Raw genomic sequence first — 23,994 nt, 5'->3', positions numbered from 1 at the left:
AGAACAAGTGTGGTCAGAGGTAAATTGATTTTCAGCCATGTTGTTGAGGATCTTTGGATTGCTGTTCATGGAGGTTATTGACCTGTATAGATGCTTGTGCTTTAACTCAGTTGTCTAGCTTTGGTATAGGGGACTTTGTCCCCCATAATTAATTGTACATGCATACATGCATACATACATACATACATACATACATACATACATACATACATAATATATATGTTATGAACTTTGGGATCTCATGAGTGAGAGCCATCACCTTAGGGCGTGCTCCTGAATTGATACTCTTATTTGGATGTTTCTCATAATTCATTGGCACATCTATGGTTGACATTTTCCTCTTTTGGAAAGTTTAAAACTATACTTTCAATTTCTTTTCAATTTAGCATTATTCAGATATAATTAATCTTGAGTTTTTACATATGTGATTTCCATTTTCATCTGTTGTTGAACATCGTTACAGAGTTGTCTTCAGTGTTGTCCCTGTAATATGCAATCTTCAGTGGTATCTGTCATTTACCTGTTGTTATCTTTGTCAGAGCTGATAGATGTTTATCAGTTTTGTGAATTTTTAAAAGTTGAGTTTCTACTTTTTTTAGTTTTGATTTCATGCGTTTCTTTTTGCCTATTTCTGTTTTACTTTCTTTGGATTTCATTTACTTTTCCCAAGTATCTGGATGTGGAAATGTAAATTATTAGAAATAGTCTAATATTATCATTCAGGGGTGAATATTTCCCACTAAGCTCCTACTTACATCCTGTAGATTTTGAAATATTTTCATTTTTACTCTGCTCAACACTTAATTTTTCTTGTTAACTTCCTTTTTGACCCATAGATTATTTAGCAGTGTATTCATTTTCATATGTTTGAAGACTTTTATTACCTTTCTGCTACTGCTTTTTAGTTCAGAGGACATGCATTGTATAATTTCAGTTCTTTAAAATTTAAAATTTCTTAGATACAGTTTGTTTGCCCTGGGCCTGGGAATACATGTGCATTTTACTTTTACTTTCTATTCACATAGTTCTTATTAGGGTTATTTTGGTTATTCTGTAGTTGAGGTAGTTGAAATTCCCCCATAGGGGCGGGCGCGTGCGTGCGTGCGTGCGTGCGTGTGTGGTGTGTGTGTGTGTGTGTGTGTGTGTGTGTGTGTGTGTGTGTTGTAGGAGTGCTTATGACCTACTGTCGTTTTAAAAATATAAGGTCTTTATAGTTTTTAATACTAATTTTTTGTTGTTGTCTTTAAACATTTCCCTATGTGTAGTTCAGGCTGACTTTGAACTCACGGTCTTCTTGCCTTGGGCTCTCTAGTGCTGGCATAACAGGTGTATGTCACCACATTTGGGTCCAGTGATAGATTCCCCCTTTTTATTAGCTTTTATTTATTGTAGAAAGTAATGAATTTCATTATGAGATTCTCATATAGGTAAGTAATGTTCTTCAATCCTTTTTACTCTCTTTACCCTCCACCCTCTCCTGCTGGCCCTCTTCTAAAGATGCATTTTTTAAAAATTCATTTTTAATAATATCCAGGAACAAGTGTCAGTATCTTGTAAATAGTCCAGCTCAGTGCTACAGTATAAAAGGAAACTGATACCTAAGAAAATCCATTTGATTTTACTTAAGCCGCCTAGCCTCAAGTGGTTTTTGTTTTGTTTGTTCCTTTTCTTGGAAATAGATATTCTTTCTCACATAGTATACCCTGGCTATGGTCCCTCCCTCTACTCCTCCATTTTCTCTCCACCTCCCCTTCCTATTTGGAGCCGCTCCCTTGCTATCTCTCATTAGAAAACAAACAGGCTCCTAAAGGCTAATAGTAAAATAGAAGACAAAACAAAAACTAACACACTGGGATTGGACAAAACAAACAAACAGAAGGCACAAAAACCAGAGCCCCCAAGCTTCACACACTCAGGAGTCCTAAGAATGCATTTTAATACGGGGGTGCTTCCTTTTCCTGTCCTTCTAGCCTTTCTCCTCATTACATATTAGAGACATTTTATTTTGTAATATAATATGACTAGAGTGTAAGAAAAACAGAAAAGCACATTTATCTTTCTCCATTTTGTATAAAAAGCTAGTTAATTGAAAGAAATGATTTAAAGTCTTAAACTGAGGTGGGCAAGCTATGGACCAAAGGTTGCATCTAATTTTAGTATTTTTAAAATAAAGTTTTATTGAAGCACAACTCCCATTGCTGCTTTTACACTAATGCAACAGATTTGGATACCTGTAACAGACAAGTAAGGTTTGTAAGCCTAAATTATTTAATATCTAGCCTTTTACAGGGAAAGTTTGTTGACACCCTTTACGGTTTGGATTTTAAATGGTCCACAGACACTTCCCCAGTAAACACCTGGGTTCCCAGCTGACTAGGCTGATAGAACTATGAGGATGGGGGGCCAGTGGAAGGAATTTAGGTCAGTGAGAGTGTGCCTTTGAAGGGGTCTTGGCACCTTAACTTCCCGAAACCATGATCTGAACAGCCTTGTTCTGTTATGTACACCAGAAAAAAATTGTTTTTCCAGAAAATAGTTATGATGACATTTACTAAGCACAAACAGATAAATAATACCTATGTCCCATGGATGTTTATATGTAAAGTTATTCACTAGTACATGGTTTTAGTAAGTGTTCTTCATGTTTTAAAGTAGTATGAACTAATGGGAGTTATGCTTTTTCTGATTTGCTAGCAAATGATGATATATTTATTTAATTGCAGCATCAAATTTACCAGTGTATTATTATATTCTGCAGTTTCAAGTTGAGGTCATCTGCCCCATCCAGTTTATACACAGCCCCTTTTATACCTAAATGAATATTGTTCCATTAATCTTCTGTTTTCACTTCCTAAAATATAGATTTCAATGGAGATTACTTTTTGTCACTGTTTTCCAAAGGTAGTCCATGGCATCAGAATCAGCTAATATGCTTATTTTAACTGTCTCCTGAACTATGAACCCTTTTCCTTTACAAATCTCACGTTATTTGTTTTGTACTTGTTCTTCACTGCTCCTTAGTCTGTGTCAGCTTTGAGGTCTTTCCTGTTATCTAAAGCCATTTGGTTAGTAGTGTAGATAAAGCAGAGTCAGAGTATTTGTTAAACACGGACTGTGGATATGCTCTACCTAATTTGAATTCTTGATTCTGTTAGTACTCCAAAGGTTAAAGAGCTAGTTAGTTAAAATTCCAAAAGTAAAAGCTATTTCTGTGCTTCTGTGTCTGTTTAATTGGGGATAACAATTTATTCCTAATGGGACTGTTACAATCTCATAGGAAAAGGTTAAAAAAAATTAATCCAAGTTAACTGTGATACAAAGTTTTGTTATTTTTTTGTTTTTTGTTTTTTGTTTTTTTTTTTTGGTTTTTGAGACAGGGTTTCTCTGTGTAGCTTTGGAGCCTATCCTGGCACTCGCTCTGGGTACCAGGCTGGCCTGGAACTCACAGAGATCTGCCTGCCTCTGCCTCCCGAGTACTGGAATTAAAGGCGTGCGCCACCAACACCTGGCTGATACAAATTTTTGAGAGCTCAGAATTAGGCAAAATCACAATAACCAATAATTAATTACTTTCTATGTACAAGCACTATTCCAAGGACTTTAAAAGACTTACTCATTTAATATATGTAAGTTCTGTGGACGGATGTCTTATGTGTTCTACTAGCTTTTGTATTTGCAATGGATGGTTCGTGATAGAGGGGACTTGAATAATGAAAAAGAAGGAGACCGACAAATTCCTTAATGATTGCTTGGAGAGACTTTATATAATGTACATTATAACCTAAGGTAATTTACTGCTGTCTGTGTTATATTTCAGGAATTTTAATGAATCACTGACTGATGAACACCATTTTACCAGTTGGAACGAGTTATCAGAAATGGGCATAGTGCTTTTAGAGCCAACATGTAACAGATGGATGCAACTCCAAGCTGATTGCTTCTTCATGCCAACACTCTTTTGACTGTATAGGATCTTTGTCTCTTCATCTTTGATCTGGATTGCTGGCAAATAAAAGGAGTTCATGTAGTGTTTTGTTTAAGCTTGAGTCACCATGAGTAGTAGTTTAGGCAAAGAAAAAGACTCTAAAGAGAAAGATCCCAAAGGGCCATCTGCCAAGGAGAGAGAAAAAGAGGCAAAAGCCTCCGGAGGTTTTGGGAAAGAAAGCAAAGAAAAAGACCCTAAACCCAAAGGGAAAGATGCCAAAGATGGAAAGAAGGATTCCAGTGCTGCCCAACCAGGGGTGGCTTTTTCAGTTGACAATACGATCAAACGGCCAAACCCAGCACCTGGGACTAGAAAAAAGTCTAGCAATGCGGAGGTGATGAAGGAGCTTAACAGATGCCGGGAGGAGAACTCAGCACGCTTGGACTTATCCAAGAGGTCCATCCATGCGCTGCCGCCATCAGTCAAAGAGCTGACTCAACTCACAGAGCTTTACTTATACAGCAACAAACTGCAGTCCCTTCCAGCAGAGCTGGGCTGTCTACTAAATCTCATGACACTGGCTCTCAGTGAGAACTCACTCACTAGTTTGCCTGACTCTCTCGATAACTTGAAGAAGCTGCGGATGCTTGATTTACGGCATAACAAACTGAGAGAGATCCCTCCAGTGGTGTATAGGCTGGACTCTCTCACCACTCTGTACCTCCGCTTTAATCGTATCACTGCTGTGGAGAAGGACATCAAAAACCTGCCGAAGCTGAGCATGCTCAGCATCCGTGAGAACAAAATCAAACAGCTCCCTGCAGAAATCGGTGAGCGGGCCTTCCTTATCTGTAATGTTTGTAACTTTGTTGAGTGCTTTCCCTATTAGAAATTTCTCAACTGTCTAAAAACATCTTATTTCTATATTCTTATTTACAGTTTATTATGTATTAGTAGATATAACTTGAGATTATCTTATTGACATAAGTGAGTTACAAAACAAATATAATTAGACCTTCCTTAGACAACCGGATCTGCTTTTTCATTTCAGAACAATGAATTTAAAAGAGGTTTGCCTAATTTTTAAGTTGCTACCTTAACACCCATTTTTAAAGTATCTTTATAGTTATATTCATATTGCCTCAACTTTCCTAATCTAACTTTCTCTATGTCTGAAAATGGTGTATTCAGATTCGTTCCATTTCCCACCTGGTTACCACAGACAGTTGTCACATTACAGTTTCAGGCAAGAACACTGCCATAGGAATATAGGGTCCCCCCCCCCCTTTTTGAAAATACTTACATGTTGATTAAACATAAAGTGTAGCAGCTGGGCACAGTGGTGTGCTGCATCCAGGAAGCCCATTCCAGGGGGTTACTGGAGCCCAGGGTCTGGGTCCCTTCATGGGCAACATAATGAGTCACAAACAGACAAAATGCAATACAGAAAGGCGGAAGAGAGGCCTGTAATACCAATCTGTGCATTGCTGCTGGCAGCTTGACAGATTTCATTGCAATCTTGTAGAGTAAACTAAATTACCCTCAAACAAAGGAAAAACTTTAAAAGAATGTTATAGGAGGAAAAAGGAACATAGATTTGTAAGAAAAAATCAACTTGATCCTTTTGAAATAAATTTTGGAACGTATTTTTAGTTCAGAATAAATTTCTGAACCATTTGTAGTATATTTATTTGTTATTAGTTTTTGAGAAATTTATAAAGATAAATTTCTTTTTTGAGCATGTTTGATAAGATTTTTAAAATACCAAAATAAGCCGGGCATTGGTGGTGCACACCTTTAATCCAATATATATGTATATATTTTAGAAGTAATGTGTACACAAGGTATGACTCAGTCCTGAGTTATTAAAATAGTCTCAAAAGAAATCAGTGGGTGGAAATGCTTCATAGGAAAGTAGCTGTTGAGTGAGTTGCTTTAGTATAAGCTTCAGTCAGAATTTAATTTGTGCATATAGTTCTTGTCGACAGAAGTTTAGGCTGTTGGAAAAAGAAATGCTGATTTTCCCTAGAAATGTAAAGCATTCTTTATCTATATCCTCATTGCTTAGTGTTTGTGTTACACATGGTCCCAAAGTTTAATTAATTCACAAGTTTTCTTTCTCAGGATTTGCTCCCGTAGCATTGCTATCAAATGGCTGGAACTGAAGAAATGCATTTTCCTGGGTGTGGGGCTGCCTGTCTGTATGCTCAGCAGTTAGAGGCATTGCCCATTGGAGGCTGAGGCCAGCCTGGGTCACAACCAGGCTGGGACCTGTCTCAAAACCAAGCAAACGTAGAGTGTTACGTAGGAATGAACAGCTGGGGAGGGCAAGCCCATGCTTGGCTGAGCTGAGAAGAGCTGGGAGGAGCCACGCATGCTGAGGCTGAGGTCTGCTGCACTTTGGTATGCTGATGGCTGCCACAGTGAGCCATTCGTCCTGGAGTTTTACTCTTGAAATGGATTCTCTGTTGTACAAAAAAGCAGTCAAGAACTTGTGTTTCCAGGGAGAATAGGAAATAATTATTAAAGACATGGTTTTGAACAGTCTCTTGCTGGAGGTATATTAAAGTGGAAGTCATGGTTAGGGATAGCTAAGGAGCTCTGGACAGTGAAGTTTTACAGAATTTTATTTTTCTAGGAAGGCTGCTTTGAAACCAGAGATATACCCCATCTTTGTTTTGTGAATTCTTTTCTTTCATTGAATGTATGTGGTTTAGAATTTTTTTAAAGTAATTTATTAAATTACAATTTTCAAAAATATTTATTCTCTTTAGAACAGCAGAGTTAGAATATTTACAAAAGTATTTTTCTATATTATATTCAGTAAAATATTACATATTTATATAGTCTGCAATTTCATTTATTGATTATCCAAAGAACTTTTTTCACTAGTGAAATGACCTAATTGTTAATGAGTATCATTTCTTCCCAGTTTAAAAACAACTCTCCCAGGGCAGGGGCGATGTCCGTCAGTGAGTACTCACATGGAAAAGTATGGTGGCACTGGTTTGTAGTGTCAGTGCTGAGGAGGCAAAGATGTGCTGATATCAGTCTGGTCCAGGGAGAAACCCTGTCTTACAGACAGGATGGGTGGCACCTGAGGTGTCTTCTGGTCCATTCCTCTGAAACAGAACAAAACCACAGTCTTCACAAGAATATGTGAGAAGACAATAAAGGCAGTAGCATTATTTTACCTGTTTGACATAGCATTTATTGAAAACATAAGTCAATTCATAGCACTTGACAGTGTTACAGTTTATCCAAGTCAAGTGGTATGTAACCAGTATGTATTAAATATATAATCACTTGTTCATACATAATACAAAATAAACAGAATCAGCGGCCTTTAAAAAAATTGAATGAACCTAGTATTTAACTGTTTCTGATTGTGTTATTTTTCTTTGAATTTTTTAGATGCTAAGTCTTAGGCCTTTGCTATATGGCTTAAGTTGAATTTACTGAAGTATTTACTTTTTAAAAAGCCATTTTGGTGTTTTATATTTCAGTTTAGTATTCTAATACATTTATAAGTCATTGTATTTTTAGTATCTTAGTATCATATTTTAACATTCTGGTGTTAAAATAATATTTCAGTGTTATTTTCAATATTACCTTAAATAGTAAGCCTTAATACCCCCCAACTTTTTAAAAATTCTTTTAGTTTTGCCAGGAGCAATAGATCCAGCCATTATTTCTTAAAACTCTTATTTGAGTGTATTTTTAAAAACAAATGCCAGTAAATAATTTAATAGGAAAAAGGAAATCATAAAGAGAGGCCATAAGTATTATTAAGTAACTTCTTTGAAAATAAAGAGGCCATAGGTGTGTAGCTCGAATTCTAATTAGTCTTAATAATAAAAACCCAGAGTCAGATGTAAGGTAGATGCTGAAAGATAGAGAAGCAGAGCAGCCAGCCATTAGTTCTTACCTCTACCGAGTCCTCAGACCAAAAGATCAATCCTCTTTCTTTGAATACTCTGACAGAATGTCATCCTGTCTCTAGGAATCTTCAGCCTGAATACAATGAGTTCCTGTCTCCTGTCTTACGTTCCTCTCTCTGTCCAGCCATATTCCTTCCTGTCTCCACCTCCCTAACGCTGGGATTAAAGGCATGTGACTCCCAAGTACTGGGATTAAAGGTGTGAGCTACCACTGCTTGACTCTGTTTCTCTTTTAGATTGGATCAAGCCGAGGGTGGCCTTGAACTAACAGAGATCCATCTGCCTCTGTCTTCCAAGTGCTGGGATTAAAGGTGTGTGCCATTACTGCCTGGCCTCTATGGCTAACTAGTGGCTAGCTCAGCACTCTGATCTTCTGGCAAGCTGTATTTGTGAAAGCACAAACAAAATATCACCACATAGGTGCTACTAAGTAACTCCTGTTAATTAGGTCAGTAAGAAATCTTAGAGACCTGGAAGTGACCTGTTCCTAGACTGTCAGGTCTCTCACTAAAATAATAAAACACCTGGAGGATAGAAGCTCTCATCATTGCTAAAAGAGACATTAAGAAAATAGAAACAGTATTTGAGCCAGGAAGTACTGAGTGTCAGTTTCTGTGTTGTCTGAAGGATGGGAGAGACAGCAGTCATTATCCCCTTAGAGGATGTTACGCAAAGGGGTGCTTAGAGGAGCCCATGAAGTAAGTGTGTGAATGCACGGGTGGGGAGTGAGGGTCTGCTTGAGTCAGATTGCTGTGTCTCTCTGTCTGAGTCTACCGGCTCATTTAATTAATGCAATGTTTATTTAAAACCTTTTTTCTTTTTTATTCTGTGCATTACATTTGGATGTTATTTTTGTTCCCTATCTTTTTGTCTTGTGAGGCTCGATTTTAGTAGTCTTTTCAGTATTGTTGTTTTACAGTTCTGTTATCTCTTGCTTTTGTTTCTTTTCGTCAGAGGTCATACTTTCTTTTTCTGGATGCTTGGTCGAATTTTAATTGGATGTCAGAGTATTGTTACAGCATTGTTGGGTCTAGATGTTGCATTATTTTAACTAATACTGGGTGTATTTTGGCATACAGTTCAGTAACTTTGGAATCAATTTGGTTCTTTTGTGCTTTCCTTTTAAGTTTTGGTTATAGTGGTGCTAACTGCCTCTTGTTTATATCTAAGTTGTCCCCAATATACTTTTCTCAGGACTCTTCCTGATAGACTATTGTATGAGTTTCTTGTTTCATTTCTAAGTGGCAGGAATTCAGACTGTTCCCAGCCTTGTGCCACTGGGATTGGGGATTGTTGGGTTGCTTTTTATTGGCTCTTTGCCAGACTATTGTTCAGCTCCTCTCTGTATGGTGATTAGGCAAACTCTAGGTGGGACTTCCTTTCAGTTTGTGTGAATGTTACTGCTGCACTGTTGTCTCTCACATTCTGCCTTAAAACAACTTGTTGGAACTTCCCTCTATCCCTTTCCTGCTTGTTTTATGACTTGTAACTTACTCCTGGGCAGTAACTTGGCAACCAGAAGGCTCATACACTTTTCCTTGGTCTTGGAGAACATGGCCATGTTTGCTCTCGTCTGCTGCCTAGGATCCATTGTCCTACATACTGGGTTCATTTTCTAGTTCAATATAGCCATTGTGGTCAGACTTCTAGTAATTGAATGGTTTCAATGAATTATGTATGATGGTTTGGATGAATTCTCTTATCACCCTCTCATGAGTGTTAAAAGTTTGTTTTGTTCCACAGTTAACCTTTCTTGAAGTCATTTAACCTTGCAGAGACTTGGCTTTTGCTCTTAGGAGTTTTGCTTAGTTATGTCCTTAAAAGCCTAATAAGCGTCCTTAGTCTTGTGCTCTTGTGCGTGACTTTTACTCCTCTGCTGTACAGCCTTTTGATACTCTCTTTTCCACTCCTCTGGCTTGGCAGGGCTGAAGTTCTAAAATGATGCCGTAGTTGGCAGTGGTAAGAAGTCTGATCTGTTCGTTTTGCTTTCAAACTATTGTTTCTTTTTTAGGCTCCTCGAAGATCTCCTCTCACGCATACTTAGTTTCTGAATTGGACAAAAGTCTGAGGAGTTTATGTACTGTAAATTTTGGGACTCCACCCTTTGTGATTTTTCTCTTCTACTAAACTCTGAACCTTATCCTCTGGCTTCTCAGACTAATAAAACTCTGGCTTTTGATGAGATTATTTTCCACAGGCAGATTTATGAGTAATGTCATAATACAAATGTGGATTTCATGTAATTCCTGTATTAGTTATCTCTTGGGTATCAAAGCATAGCTCTTAAAAGAGCAGTAATTTGTTATTTCAGGTTTTTTTGGTTCATCAGTCAGAACTCTCTCAACTAGACTTCTAATTCAGGATTGTTTTCACAAGGGTTCTCAGTCAGGTTAGCCAAGGCATTGCATGGTATCTGAAGGCCCACCTGGGAAAGGCTCCACACTTAGGTTCAAGATGTCATTGTCAGGGTCAGCTGACAATGGGACCTTGCTTCATCAAGGGACTCAAGCTTTGAGAAATAATGTATAGCAAGGTAGAAGTCACAGTCTTTTGAACAGTAGTCACAGATGTCACATGTCGTCATTTTTAACATACTTTGCAAGTTGCTTGGTTCAGTCCACTCAAAAATAGTGAATGAATTAATTAAATATTACAACAATTACTAGAAGTAAATGTGAACCATACTGGCTATAATATAGGAAGTCTTCTTAATGGTCTCTGCTTTTAGGAATTGAGTTCTTTGTGCTCTGGTAGTCTTTCTACCTCTCCAGTAGTCTTACAGTGCTGTGTTGCAACTATTTTCTGATTAACTGTCAGTTAAAAATCCTTAATTTGTGCTTCATTATCTGGTCAGAATGGTTCATATTCTTTACTTTGATATTTAATAGGTGCCAGGATTTTTTTTGCCCTCCCATGCCTTAAGTTCTAACATATATGCGCCTGTTTTATCTTTCATCCTGAGTGCCCTCGTCACTTGTATTTCCTTTTTTTTTTTTTTTTTTTTTTTGCCTTGTTTCATTTTGCTTACAGCGATTATGTCCTATTCTTTTGATTCCCTGATTCCATGCTTTTTGTAGTGCAAGTTCAGACTATGGAGACTTGTTTTCTTTCCTGCTGAATTTTCAGTCAGTGCACAAATTTTAAAAAACAAGTTAGTAAAGTCGTAACATTAAAATTGATTAACTAGCTGGGTGTGTGCCACATGCATGCAGTCCCAACACTTAGGAGGAAACCCTGGGCTGCACAGAAAGTTCCTGTCTCAAAAGTGAACAAATCTGGAGGAATCTTTACCTTGAATTACCTTGAAGATCCAGAAGAATGGCTCTCAATGCTGAAATTTTCTAAGTAGGCAATAGAGGGCCAATTTGGAGTTCAGATCCTCTTTAGCTCACCTCAGTCACTTGTATATAGTTGTAACTAATTCCCGGTTTCATGAGAACATCATTTGATCTATTGTATTGTAGTGTGTTCACTGTCCAGTGTGTGGCTCAGAAAGAGAATGCATAGTCTTTTTTCTGAATTAATGCTCAGGTAGTAATAACCTACCTTTGGTTAGATTTTAAAAATGTGTGTGATTGTACAGTAGTCACTGAGCTTGTCACCTGAATGGTCATATGTAAAGTGTGTGTATGTGTGTGTGTATCATATTTAATCAAAGAGTATTCATAAAAATGGGAAGCCTAGGTGTGTGCCAGATAGTTTTCAGGAATTTATTATTTAAGCATTTAGTCACTGAAGTTTCCACAGGGAGGGAAGTAGGACTTTTCTGCCTCTCACTTTGCTTTTCTGTTGGATGAACATGAGTTTACATCCCAGGTGGCTTACCTGTGGGCAGCAGAGATCACACCGCTGTTGTCTGAGTGTGGAACACTGTCTTTCTTTGTCATAAACTGTCACCAAGCAGTTATCACATTGGGAAGAGATAAGTCAAGCATATTTTATTGTCTGGTTATAGAATGGTATCATCCTCAGAGAGTGTTGAAAACATTTTGTAATTTTTTTCTAGAGACAAGACAGAAATATTTAAAAATTGAAACAATTGTTTTATACCGTAGAGAACTTCAGTAGAACAGAATACTTTTTCACTAAGTATGTTGAAGGTTATACATTTATGCAGCATTTATAAACCAAGCCCTCTAGTAGTTTTTCTGTCATGGTTTAGATTAAATGTTCAAAGCAAAGAATAGAGGTCATGCTTTTGTTTATCTTTCTATTGAATAATATTTACAGAAGATTGCACCTGCCATTAACATACAGTGGAGTGAATGTTTACAAACCGTGTAACCAGCGTTTCAGTTAAACAGAACACCAGTACCAATCATTGACGCCTGCCACTATCGTTACCTCTAGCTGCTGTGCCCATTAAGGTAGCAACATTTGGACTTGAACAAAAATACATTAATGCATTTTACTTGATTGTATATTAATGAAGTCACACTGTGTATATGCTTTTCTGTGTGTCTCCATGGCATTATTTTCCTATGCTATATAAAGTTAGAGCGTGCATATTTGCATTCCTCCTTGACTGACAGTATGAAAATACCAACACTTAATCCCTTTGTTTTTCAGTGGTTTGTAAATAGCAGTTAATACAAGTAATGCTGTTGTATATTAATACTGATTTTGGTAAACTTAAGGATTTGCTTCTATTAAACTTAGCAAATCACAGTGGAATTGCTGAGCTTGTGATTTTTTTCCCCATTTCTTTTTTATTTGTACCACTTCATGTTATTTCCTGTGATATCTAGGTAGTTTTTGCTCATTTTGTATATTTGAGCCTTTTACAATGCACTCAGCTAGGCTTGTTTTTCTCTTTACTCATAATGATGTATATGTTATATGTACATCCTACTGTACACTTTTTATTTGTTCACAATGTTGTGCTTTTTATAGTTTTGTTGTGTGTAGATCATAATTTGCCACACTAGATGTTTAAACTTTTTGAGAAGAAACACTGTCACACCTCTAGGTCACACTGTCACACCTCCCCCATCTCCCATAAGCCACCTTATTAGCCTGTGAGATCCTCTTTCAACATGTAACCTTTACACACATCAGAACCACTGAGAATCTCTAATTTAGATGAGGGTTTTTACCCATTACTAATAGGAATGCAAAATGGTTCAGCCATTTTAGATGACAGTTGTTCCTGTCTAAAAAGTTAAATGATATCACCACAATAATATATTTAGCCATGCCTGCTTTTAGGTATACAGCAAAATGGGTTAAAATTTATGTTTACATGAACACTTATAAATTAATGTTTTAATTAGCAGCTTTATTACTGCTAAAAATATGAAGCAACTGAAATGCCCTTCATTAAGGGAATGTGTAAACTGACCATTCGTAGTGGGATACTGTCCAGTGACAGAAAGAATGAACTATTAAGGTACAGAAACAAATGGGAGCTTTGGATGTGAGTGAAAGCCATTCTGCTCACCCTGTGTGTCACCCATTGAAAGCCATTCTGCTCACCCTGTGTGTCCCCCTTGTGAGGACTCACAGGGGAGAAGACTGCTGGCAAAGGGCAAGTGCTGTTTTATGTACAGGGGGTGCCTAGTCTACAATGTCATAGGCTGAATTTGAGAAAGATTGCCAAGTTGTAATTAGCCTGGATTGAATCACAGCTGCTGCAAAGTTAGCCATGATCCTTGATTCTAACTTGCTGCATTTAGTTTCCTGATCCCTTTCAGGTTTGTTGTGCATCTTCCTTTATGTCAGTGGAAGTTTATTTTAGTGAGAGCTGAGGAGCTTTAGCGTGTACTATTGGAGAAGGCGATGGCAAGCCAAGAGCGGTGGCTCATGCCTGCAATCCCAGTGCTTGGGATACTGAGGCAGGGATGGAGGTTTTGAGTCTTGTGTGGACTACATAACGAGACCTTGGTGTCAAAGGCAGGTGGAGGATGAAATGCCAAAAGTTTTATTCTGATGTGAAGAGTTAGGATCCAAAATTAATTATTTGTCTTTCAATTCAAGTGATGTTTTGCAGTGAGGACTGTAAAGCTGTGGGAAGGAATGTAGGTGTGTGTCGTAGGTGTGTGTCAGTGTTGTCCCTTGGGAGAAGCGGGGAGGATTGGAAGGGAAGGAGTGGGTGGGGGGGCTTTCAGCTGCTGGTGTCTGTGCTGTTGGTGGAGGGCATTGGGAAGAGGGATAGTAGTTGAGAAGGGAGAGAACCATTCACCACATGCTAGAATGGGTATTGTGATTATTGCTGGACAAAGGTACTGAAAAGTTCTTAAAAATAATAAAAACTAGACTTCTTCGTTTACTATTGCGTAATATTTTCCTCTAGCTCTGATCGTTCACTTTGTTATGAAGTGTGCTGACCCTGTTTTCTCCTGATCAGTGTTAGCCTTAGGTTTCTTCTTTCACTGCTTTCCTTTTGAAGTGCTGGGATTGGGGTGCATCACTGGGGTCAGACTCCCTGGCTTTCCCTATTGAGGGGCATTGCTTGCTTGCTGTAGAGTTTAGTACATTTAGATTAATATCGTTGTATTTCCAGCAATCACTGTACCTCTGGATGCCTTATGACAAATACTTCCATTTCTTCTGTGTTTTGCCTTGAAACATTTCCATTTCTCATAATCTTACTGCTATTATTGCTTTGACTAAACTGTTAGCTATTAAATCTATTATGAGTACGAAAATTAAGATTTTTAGCTGTGTTCTTTATGTTAAGTTTCTGTATGTATTATTTTCCTGAATTTATTTTAATATTTCTTGTACATCTGTTCTGCTAGTCCTCTAAGCCTTTGTTTCTCCCATACTCTGGAAGGGTAGTTTTGTTGGTAACAGGCCTTGTAGGTTGATGGTCCCCCCGTGTTTATTATGTTTTACTCCACTGCTGACTTTGCATGGTTTCTGAAGAAAAATCTGATGTAAATCTTGTTTTCTTCCTTTTCTTTCAAGACTTTTTTTTTAATTCTTTAAAACATTGACATCATATTTCTTTCCATAAATTTAAAGTAGAAGATAAGCTGTTCAGTCAAATCTATTTTATATTATATATAAAATCAACAGAAGTTATTTTAAAAGTTTGCTATATAACAGATTCTTTTGGTGCTGCAAAAAGATTAAGATGCAAATAAATGGCTACAGAGGAAACAGGTAAACTAGGATACACAGGAACTACATTTTGGGGTGTTGGGATCCAAATAATTCCTACCATGTTAGAAAAATAAAGTTCATTTGCTATATTTGCATTATTATTTTTTCTTAAGGCAGGGACTACTCAGAATCTTTGAGTTATTACAAGAAAAGGTTCACACATAATTCTGTACATTGAGGAACAATCATATTCTGCTTACATACATTTCTCATGCAAAGAAGCCTCAGCTTTCTAACACCTAATTAAGTCACATGAACTAATATTGACTATTTATTTTACCAAGGTGTTAATAACTTGAAACGTATAGAAATCACATAGCTAAGTTGTACTTTTGCTTTTAGTACAGCTATTACTCATCTGTTTTTTTCATGTGTTAGAGCTAGTAGGTGTTGACAGAATGAAAATTTCATTACTGCAGCAAATGACAAATATGTTGAGAGAGAGACGGAGAGTTCCTAATGCCATATAACCTTTGGCATCTTATAATATAATCTTCACAATTTTGAGTGTTAATACAGGTATATAAAGGGAACACTGAGATAGTATCCTCTGAAGTCTGCTCAGTGGACCAGAACAAGCAGAGCAGATGCTAGTGCAGGCTTAGCCCTATAGAGTGTTTGTGTGTAGGGGTTGTCTTAAATTTTCTGTTGCTTTAATGCTTAGGTGAAATAAATATTTTTCCTGCTGTCTTTGCTCTGAGGTCCTGCACGAGGACTTTAGAAAAGGAGGCCCCTTTCGAGGGAGATTCCATTCTTGCTAGTCTCTCCAGTTACCTCTCCTGCATCCCACAGTGACCTTTGAACTTTTCTTCTACGCTCCAGCTGTTACTTCTGGTAAACTAAATTTTTGAAGTCACATTTCCCTGTAGTTTTTAGCTCATGAATTTGCCCTTTGTCCTTAAGTTTCTGAAGAAAATATTGTGAGGACAGGAGTGTTGACTTCAAGTTTTTACATGTCAGAATAAAAATCAGAGTTAAATTCATATATAAATTTCTTCTCTCTTCCTTATTAGGATTTTTAACATTAAAAGTACTTTTAATTTTATCAGTCAACAGATTATTTTTTTCTCTTAGAACTGTTGATGCAGTGAATTACAATTGGTTAAGTTTTCAAGCACAGAACCAGCATGTCTGGAATTGTTGAATTATTATTATTATTATTATTATTATTATTATTATTATTATTATTTTGAGGCAGGGTTTCTCTATGACTCTGGAGGCTGTCTTGGTACTAGCTCTTGTAGACCAGGTTGGTCTCAAACTCACAGATATCACCCCTGCCTCTGCTTCCCAAGTGCTGGGACTAAAGGCATGTGCCACCACCGTCCGGCGAATTGATGAGTTCTTATGTTAAGTCTCTATGTCTTGTTCGCGCACGCGTGTGTGTGTGTGTGTGTGTGTGTGTGTGTGTGTGTGTGTGTGTGTACGTATGTGTGTGTGTATGTATGTATGTATGTATGTATGTATGTATGTATGTATGGCGTCATATTATATAAACAGGGAATTGGCCATTGGGCTGTGGGTTTTCTTTTTGTATTGCCTTTGACGTTTTTGATATCAAGGTAATGCTAGCCTAATAAAATGAATTTGGAAATGTGTCACTTTTGTGACAGGCTACATGAGTGTTAATTAATTCTTGTCTAAGCGTTTGGTATGAGTCTCCAGAGAAACCATTGGTGCCTTCAAGTTTTGGAGAGAAAACTTTTCAGTTACACATAAAATTTATCTAATGGTTTAGAGTATCATTGAAGGTTCCTATTTGTTGAGTTTTGATGGTAGTGTGTGTGTGTGTGTGTGTGTGTGTGTGTGTGTGTGTGTGTGTGTGTGTGTGTGTATTTTTTTAAGGAATTGTTTATATAGCCTAAGTTTTGAATTTATGATTCATGGTTATGAAGTTGTTAATAGTTCTTACTATTTTAAAGACGGTAGGACAGGCTTAATCCCAGCACTTGGGAGGCAAGGGCAGGAGGATTGTCACAATACTAGCCTGATCTGTATAGTGAGCTCTGGGCTAGCTAGGTGCACATAGGAAGAACTTGTCCCTCTATCAAAAACAGTAACAATAACAACAACAGAACTGTAAGAACTGGTCTTAGGATGGAGGTACAGCCTAATAATCCCACCACTTTGGAGGCTGAAATCATAGAGTCACAAGTTTAAGGCCAGCTTGGGTTACAGGGAAAGTCTTGTCTCAAAACCAAAAATGAAAATGTAGAATGTACTTGATTGTTTCATTGCTGATATTTGTAGTATGTGTCTTCTTTTTCTCTTTTTTTAACCATTTCAAGTCTTGTGTTATCAAGTGTTGCTTTTTTTCCTGAACAACCAGCATTTGCATATGTTAACTTATCTTTATTCTGTTTTAATTTTACTATTTATATTCTTTTATTGATTGATGTATACACATTTTTATTAAACTTGCCTAGGTACCTTCTAACCCAGAAATGAAGACTGCCCTGAGACTCTTCCTCTTAGCCAGTGTGAAAACGAATCTCAGCTTTGGCTTTTGGTTGACCATGCTTGTTTGTTTTGTCACAAAGTAGATGAGACATAGAATTTATTTTGTGGTTTAGTGGTATTAAGTGTGTTCAGATTGTCCAGCTATCATCTTCTAACTACAGACCTTTTTTATAATCTGAGAACAGCATTGTATGCCTATTAAACTGCTACTCCCTATTCTCTTCAGAACCCAATAACCACTGTACTTTCTGTCTATAAATACTGTTCTAAATACCTTCATATAATTTATTATCCTTTTGTGTCTGGCCTATTTCACTTAGCATATTTTTCAAGGTTATTCAGTTTTAGCATGTATCAGAATTCTGTTCCTTTATAAAGCTATAAAATATTTATTGTGAATACATACAATATTTTGTTTATTCATTGACTCCTGGATATTTGAGGTTGTACTCACTTTTTGGCTATGATGAATAAATAATACTTTGGTGAGTACTGTTGTACAGGTAACTGTATACTATTGAGTTAGTCCCTGCTTTCAGTTTTCTGTTTTTTTTAGATGATTCCAGACATCCCGGAGGTAAAATTATGTAGTAAAGTTGATTTTTGTTGTTGTTTCTGAGACAGGGTTTCTCTGTAGCTTTGGAATCTGCCCTGGCTGTGTAGCCCAAGCTGGCCTCAAGCACACAGAGATTCACCTGCCTCTGCCTCCCAAGTGCTGGGATTAATGGCATGCGCCACCACTGCCCCTTGGCAACTGTATTTTTATATTCATATTTTTTTAAGGAGCTACTCTACTGATTGCCACGAAACTGTACCAATTTCTATTCCAATCCGCTGAACCTAAAGTTCTAATTTTTGTATATGCTCCCCAGCACTTCTGTTTTCCAATAATAACCATCCTAATGGATAAAGTGATAACTTGTATTGCTTTTACTCGTCGGAGATTTAGACATGTCAGCTATTTTTACTAGTGCTTATTTGTATATTTGTCACTTGAAAACCTGAACAACTCCTTTGCATTTTTTTTTTTTGAATCAGGTTTCTATGTAGTACAGGTGGGAGGCTGTCTTTTAATTTGCAAACTTTCTTAGTCTCCTATATGCGAGATTATAGTTTGTGACTGCTCAGCCTGAGCCAATTTTAGAACAGGCTTCTTTGGGGACCCAGGAGGGTGTTGTTTTATAGTGGTCTTTATGTTTCCTTATCAAACCTTGTTTTCTCTCACTTGGTTTCTTTTCACTCTTTTGATTAAATAAAACTTTTATGTTTTGTTGCCTTTGTCTGTAAACATGTAAATTGGCAGTCTGTACCACAGTTTTATAGTTTGTTTTAATTTTTTCAGTATCCCCAAACCTCATGCCATTAATCCCAGTACTCAGGAAATAGAGGCGGATGGATCTCTGAGTTTTAGGCCTACCTGTTTTACAGAGTGAGTTCTAGGAAAGCCAGGGCTACTCAGAGAAACCCTGTCTCAAACAAGCAAGCAAGCAAGGAAAGAAGCAAACACATCATGTTCAGGCCAACAAATGTATTACAAATAGAAAAAGGTCTTGATGTGCAGATAACACTAAGAGAAATCTGAATTGTCTGTGTACCTCCTTCTAACCTTGATTGGGTAAGGGAAATATACCTCATTTTCTAGTAAATAGAGAAGGAACTTTTATTTCAAGGATTAGTTTAGCCATTTACATAGCAGTGGAACATGTATTTTGAAAGCATACATATATTGAGGTAAAAAATGTCTCTAATACTTTGTGCTAAATTTGGTTAATAAAATTAGTCAGTTTTTAAAAGTCTTAGAATATATTAGCATTTGTGGTCAAAATGCCTATTTAGAAGGAATATGCAACACATGATTAGAGGGGAGAGTGGTTTGTATGTAGCTCAGTGACAGAGTGCATGCTTAGTATGTGTGAGGCCTTGTGTTCAATCCCTAGTACCAAAAGACAGTATCAAAAATACCCAGCACAGAATGACAAAGCATTAGTTTAGAAGCATCATTTAATTTCATTGGCTGTCAGCTTTTGAAGTAATAGTTTGAAATTCTGTGCTTGAGCCAAAATTTCTTTCCCCAATATGAGTGTCTTCAGTAGATCATTTACCATTTTGAAGTAGAAGTTGGATTTAGGAATCATAAGAGTACTCCCATGCTTACAAGTATAACCTGATACATTCTTTAATGCTTATTATTATGTTGATCAATTTACAGGTGAATTATGTAACCTCATTACCCTGGATGTAGCTCACAATCAACTTGAACACCTTCCAAAGGAGATTGGAAACTGCACACAGATAACCAACCTTGACCTGCAGCACAATGAACTACTAGACCTCCCAGATACAATAGGTATGCGGGGAGAAGCAAGATGCTGATATCTGTAGCTACATGATTATGGGCAGGACTATTGTTGATCCATTTTCATAATACAAATTCAAAATTATCAAAGTAGTAGTAAAATCTTTAGAATAGTATTTTAAATCATTTTTCCATTTCTTGATAAAGAAAAAATTAGATCTTAAGAAATGAATTCATTTGGGATTGTAAAGAAAATAAAACATTGAGTTAGTGTATACTTAACTGCAAAATGGAGGGATTTCTGCTTTGTTTATTTCAGCATGTCACATGCTGTTATATCAGTGTAATCAGTTCTTTGTCAAAGTACCCATTGCAAAATAAAATCATTGTTGTATAGTTTTTAAAACACAGTAATGTAACTTAAAAGTTGTTCATTTGTAATGTTGAGTGGAAAGAGATGTTTTGAAGATTTTTAAAATATATTTTGAAGATTTTGCCAAACTGCATACAGTTTGAATTGAGCTATGATAATATTCTATACATGTGTAGTCTTTTTTTCCAGTTGCCTAGAAATATATATAAGCCAAAAGAGTATTTTTGTACATTCTTTCCTATTTAGAAAAATATCATCTGTATTTGATTTATAAAATTTGAACAATTATTTCAGAGGTGATATTAATAAAACAGTTTATGTGTATGATGATTCTATCTTTCTCAGTTATTTTTGTTTGCTATTGTCAGGTATCTACAAGAGCCATGTTAATAATATGTTCAGTGCATGTGGGTTTTTTATAGTTTTTTGTTGGTGTCTTGTTAGAGGACCAGCTCATAACTGGCTTACTCTGTTCAAGGAACATCTCTGAAGGGTTCTACCTCTGCAGGACTTGGATTTTAACTGTTACCAGAAATGCATCTTAGCCCTTCAGGTGCATCTTCTGTTTGGGAAAGCTCTCTTGGGGCAAAATCTTTCCCAGTATCTGATTATTTCTGGTTCTGAGTTTGTTTCCAGACTGCTAATATTAACCTCTGGTTTGTTAGTCCTGTGATTCTGGGGGATGTTTTCAGTTTGGGTACTTCAGTTTTCTTTTGTTTTAAATTAGAGGGGGGTGTTGTTACTAAACTTTTGGTGGAGAGGTATCTTTGTTATTTAGTTATTTTGAATCCTGACCATGGTTTCTCATCAGTGGCAGGTATCTTAAGTAATATAAGTCAACATTTACAAAAAAGCAGGCTGAGACTCAGATCTTATAATTGCCATCCAACTTATGCCATTCTAGTTCTTGGCCCATGGATTTTCCTATCATATTAGTATTTGTACTGGCAACAAATTAAGTAGTTTTTCTTTAAACTGGAAAGGCCAACTTATCTGCACCCTGTAACAGGTTATTAGAAGTGTTCTGTTAAAGTTAAAACTTAGAAAGGACAGATGGATAATTCAGGATGTTAGAAACCATGAGAATTATTTTCTCCTTTTTGAAAATGGGATGGACAGAGAAGTGATCTCAGATGATTATGTTCAGACTGATACTAAAAAGAAACAAACACAATTCTTAGAAATGTCTGCCAGGGAACTGGGGAGATGACCTAGTGGCTAAAGTGCTATACAGTCTTGATCTGAGTTCAGAGCACCCACATAAAAAGCTGGACACGGTGTCGAACCCCTGGAATCCCAGTGCTGGGGAAATGAAGTAATAGGGATCCCAGGACCTCACCAGCAGCCGGTCTAGCCAACTAGTGAGCTTCTGGTTCATTGAGAGACTTTAGAAATAACATGAGGAGTAACAAAGATACCGGACATTGCACTCTGGCCTCCAATGCTCTGGTATATTTGCCTCCTAACACACACGTGTGTATACAAATGGAAGATGTGTTTACCAAATTAAATTAGTTGGAAAATGCTATGTAATAAACACAAAGACCAAAATAATGACCTATAAGCTAAAGTCAAAGAAATATCCTGGAACCAAAAACAGAAAGATAGAAATAATATAAGTGAAGTTTAAAAGCAACAAAAGAGAAAAGCTCTGGAAAGAGACAAGTAGTACAGTAGAAGAAACTAATAAAACACAATTTCGTATTTTCATGAGCTTGATTAAAACTCAGATAAGCCTCTGTCTCCCAGCACAGGGGTCTGAACACGGGTCTTCATCCCAGCTTAGTAAGTACATCACCCACCGAACTGTCTCCTCATGCCCCAGAGGCTTATTTCTAGGGAATTAATGAGACCTGTCGACAGATCTAAACCGAGGTTGGTTATTTCATGAGTGAAATGTTAAGAAAACATAAGAAGCAGATGATGAGGAGGATAAGATTGGAGTTGTTTACCAAAGTGAGATAATGAAAAAAGGAACATTCTGGTAGAATGTTGGAAATTAGAATTGTTTATTTATTTGCAACAAATATTCTCATAAAGTGCATTATAATTTTTTTTTGGTCTAGTAATATAGTAAGTTGGGAATGCTCCTCTTCATTATTTGGAAGTTTATATGAATATAAAGTGGCATAGCTTGGGACTGGGAAGACAGCTCAGCGGATAAGAGAATTGTTTGTTCTAGAAGCCCCCAGTTTGATTTCCAGCATCCTCCTGACAGCTCGCAGCCATCTGTAACTCCAGTTCCAGGTGATCCGATGCCTTTTTCTGGCCTCCTGGAATTTAAGTGGTGCACAGATACACATGTAGGCAAAACACACAAACATACTAAACTATAAGAAAAAAGAGTGGCATTAATATTCGGTAAAATTCACCAGTGATTTTTTTTTCCTTATTAGCAATTCCTTACCAGCAGTGTTTTAAAAACAGTTTTAGTGTCTTTATAGAACATTTGGCTATCACAGTGCAGCTGAAGCAGTGAATTTGTTCTTACCCTGCCCCACAGCCTGCTCTTTTGGGGGAATCTTTTCACCTTCAGATTTTTGTTACAGTGTCACAACAATTGTAATGCTGTTATCTAATCCTCATTATTGTTTTAATTTTTCCATTCATCAGCTGTCTAGTTGGTGTAGTTGCCACAGTCAATTTTTGATTGGCTAAAGCTAGTCTGTCCTCCTTAGCTGTTCCATGTTTAACAGTTTGGCCAGGCGCGCATGTGGGCAGTAGACTCAGCTCCCTCCCTTGAGGCCCTGGTAGAATCAGAATGCATTGCTGCCTTTGGTTCTGCCCTTCAGCATTTAACATATGTTTTTGTGCATTGTAAGTGACAGGTTTTTTTAAAGCTCAACCATACGAAGGATGATGTCTTTATTTCTGAAGTGTAAAAACTAAATTTTCTCAGTGTCGATCTTTTACAATGACATTTCTGTAGTATACTTCTGGGCCCGCTCAACAGATGGGTTAATTTTTACCTTAGTATCTGTTTTTAAAAATTACACAGTGACATGTTTAGTTTCTATTATTGGATGTTCCTACATTGAAATAAAAGTCTTCAAGTTTGCTTAATTTTGAACAACTGATTGAATTGTAAAGGGGAAAGAAACTGTTTAGTTTCAAGTGTGTTAACATTTTTTCTCCCATGGGGTCATGTTAAAAATAACCTTACTAAAAGAAAAACAAAACAAAAATCTTTCATGAAATCCAGAATTTTGGTTGGTCTCAGAAAGAAAAAAATGCTGTTTTACTCTGCTGCAAATAAGACAGGAAGACCAAATGTAGCTTACCCCAGATTGTAAAGCTGTGTGCAGCTCTCAGGTGTCTTAGGCTGCTAGATGGCTTCTTGAGCAAGTTTTAGCCAAAGGGTCTTTGGTTTTTGTTGTCTTATCTGCTCAAGAATCTCCTTTACTCATTCCAGTAATGATAGACATATAGGAAATGGTCATTGATCCACAGTTTTTTTCTCTTATATAGTCTTAGTGATGTTTAGTGTTTTGTGAATTTGTCTGTGTCCCTGTTTTGTTAAGGTGTAATAAGCAAATGTTGCAGCCAGCACACTATAGTGTCCGCACTCAGAGTGCACAGACTGTGCTACGTAAGACTGCTGTAGAGTAGGACTAGGGGCCTTTAGACTCACTTCCTCTGAGAAAGATGACAGTCTATAGAACCTTCTTTCTCCTAGTTTTCTTAATTTTTAAATAGAGGTGATTCTGTGTTTTAATTCATTTGTTTGTTATGTGGTGCTGGGGATTTGAACTCCTGGGTCTTGTACAAGCTAATCAAACTAAATTCCAAGTGAGTATCATTATAGATGTGATGGCATCTGACTTCATTATTATTTTATTTTCTGTGTTTTTCCTGGTACCAACAGAGGTCAAAAGAGGGGATCTGGTCCCCT

General features: G+C 37.0%; 1 protein-coding gene across 1 annotated transcript in view; it reads left to right on the top strand.

Annotated features, from left to right (window-relative positions):
• Shoc2 (SHOC2 leucine rich repeat scaffold protein) overlaps positions 1-23,994 on the top strand; it is a 72,051-nt gene that overhangs the window by 24,072 nt on the left and 23,985 nt on the right. The window contains exons 2-3 of the mRNA XM_027407015.2: positions 3,818-4,755; positions 19,643-19,780. Of these exons, the coding sequence (XP_027262816.1) occupies positions 4,053-4,755; positions 19,643-19,780 (841 nt within the window). The 5' untranslated portion in view covers positions 3,818-4,052. The remainder of the gene's footprint in view (positions 1-3,817; positions 4,756-19,642; positions 19,781-23,994) is intronic.

The sequence above is a fragment of the Cricetulus griseus genome, chromosome 3 (assembly GCF_003668045.3).
Source record: "Cricetulus griseus strain 17A/GY chromosome 3, alternate assembly CriGri-PICRH-1.0, whole genome shotgun sequence".
NCBI classification, from domain to species: Eukaryota; Metazoa; Chordata; class Mammalia; order Rodentia; family Cricetidae; genus Cricetulus; species Cricetulus griseus.
Note: the sequence above shows the minus strand (reverse complement) of the source record. Positions and strands in the feature narration are given on the sequence as shown.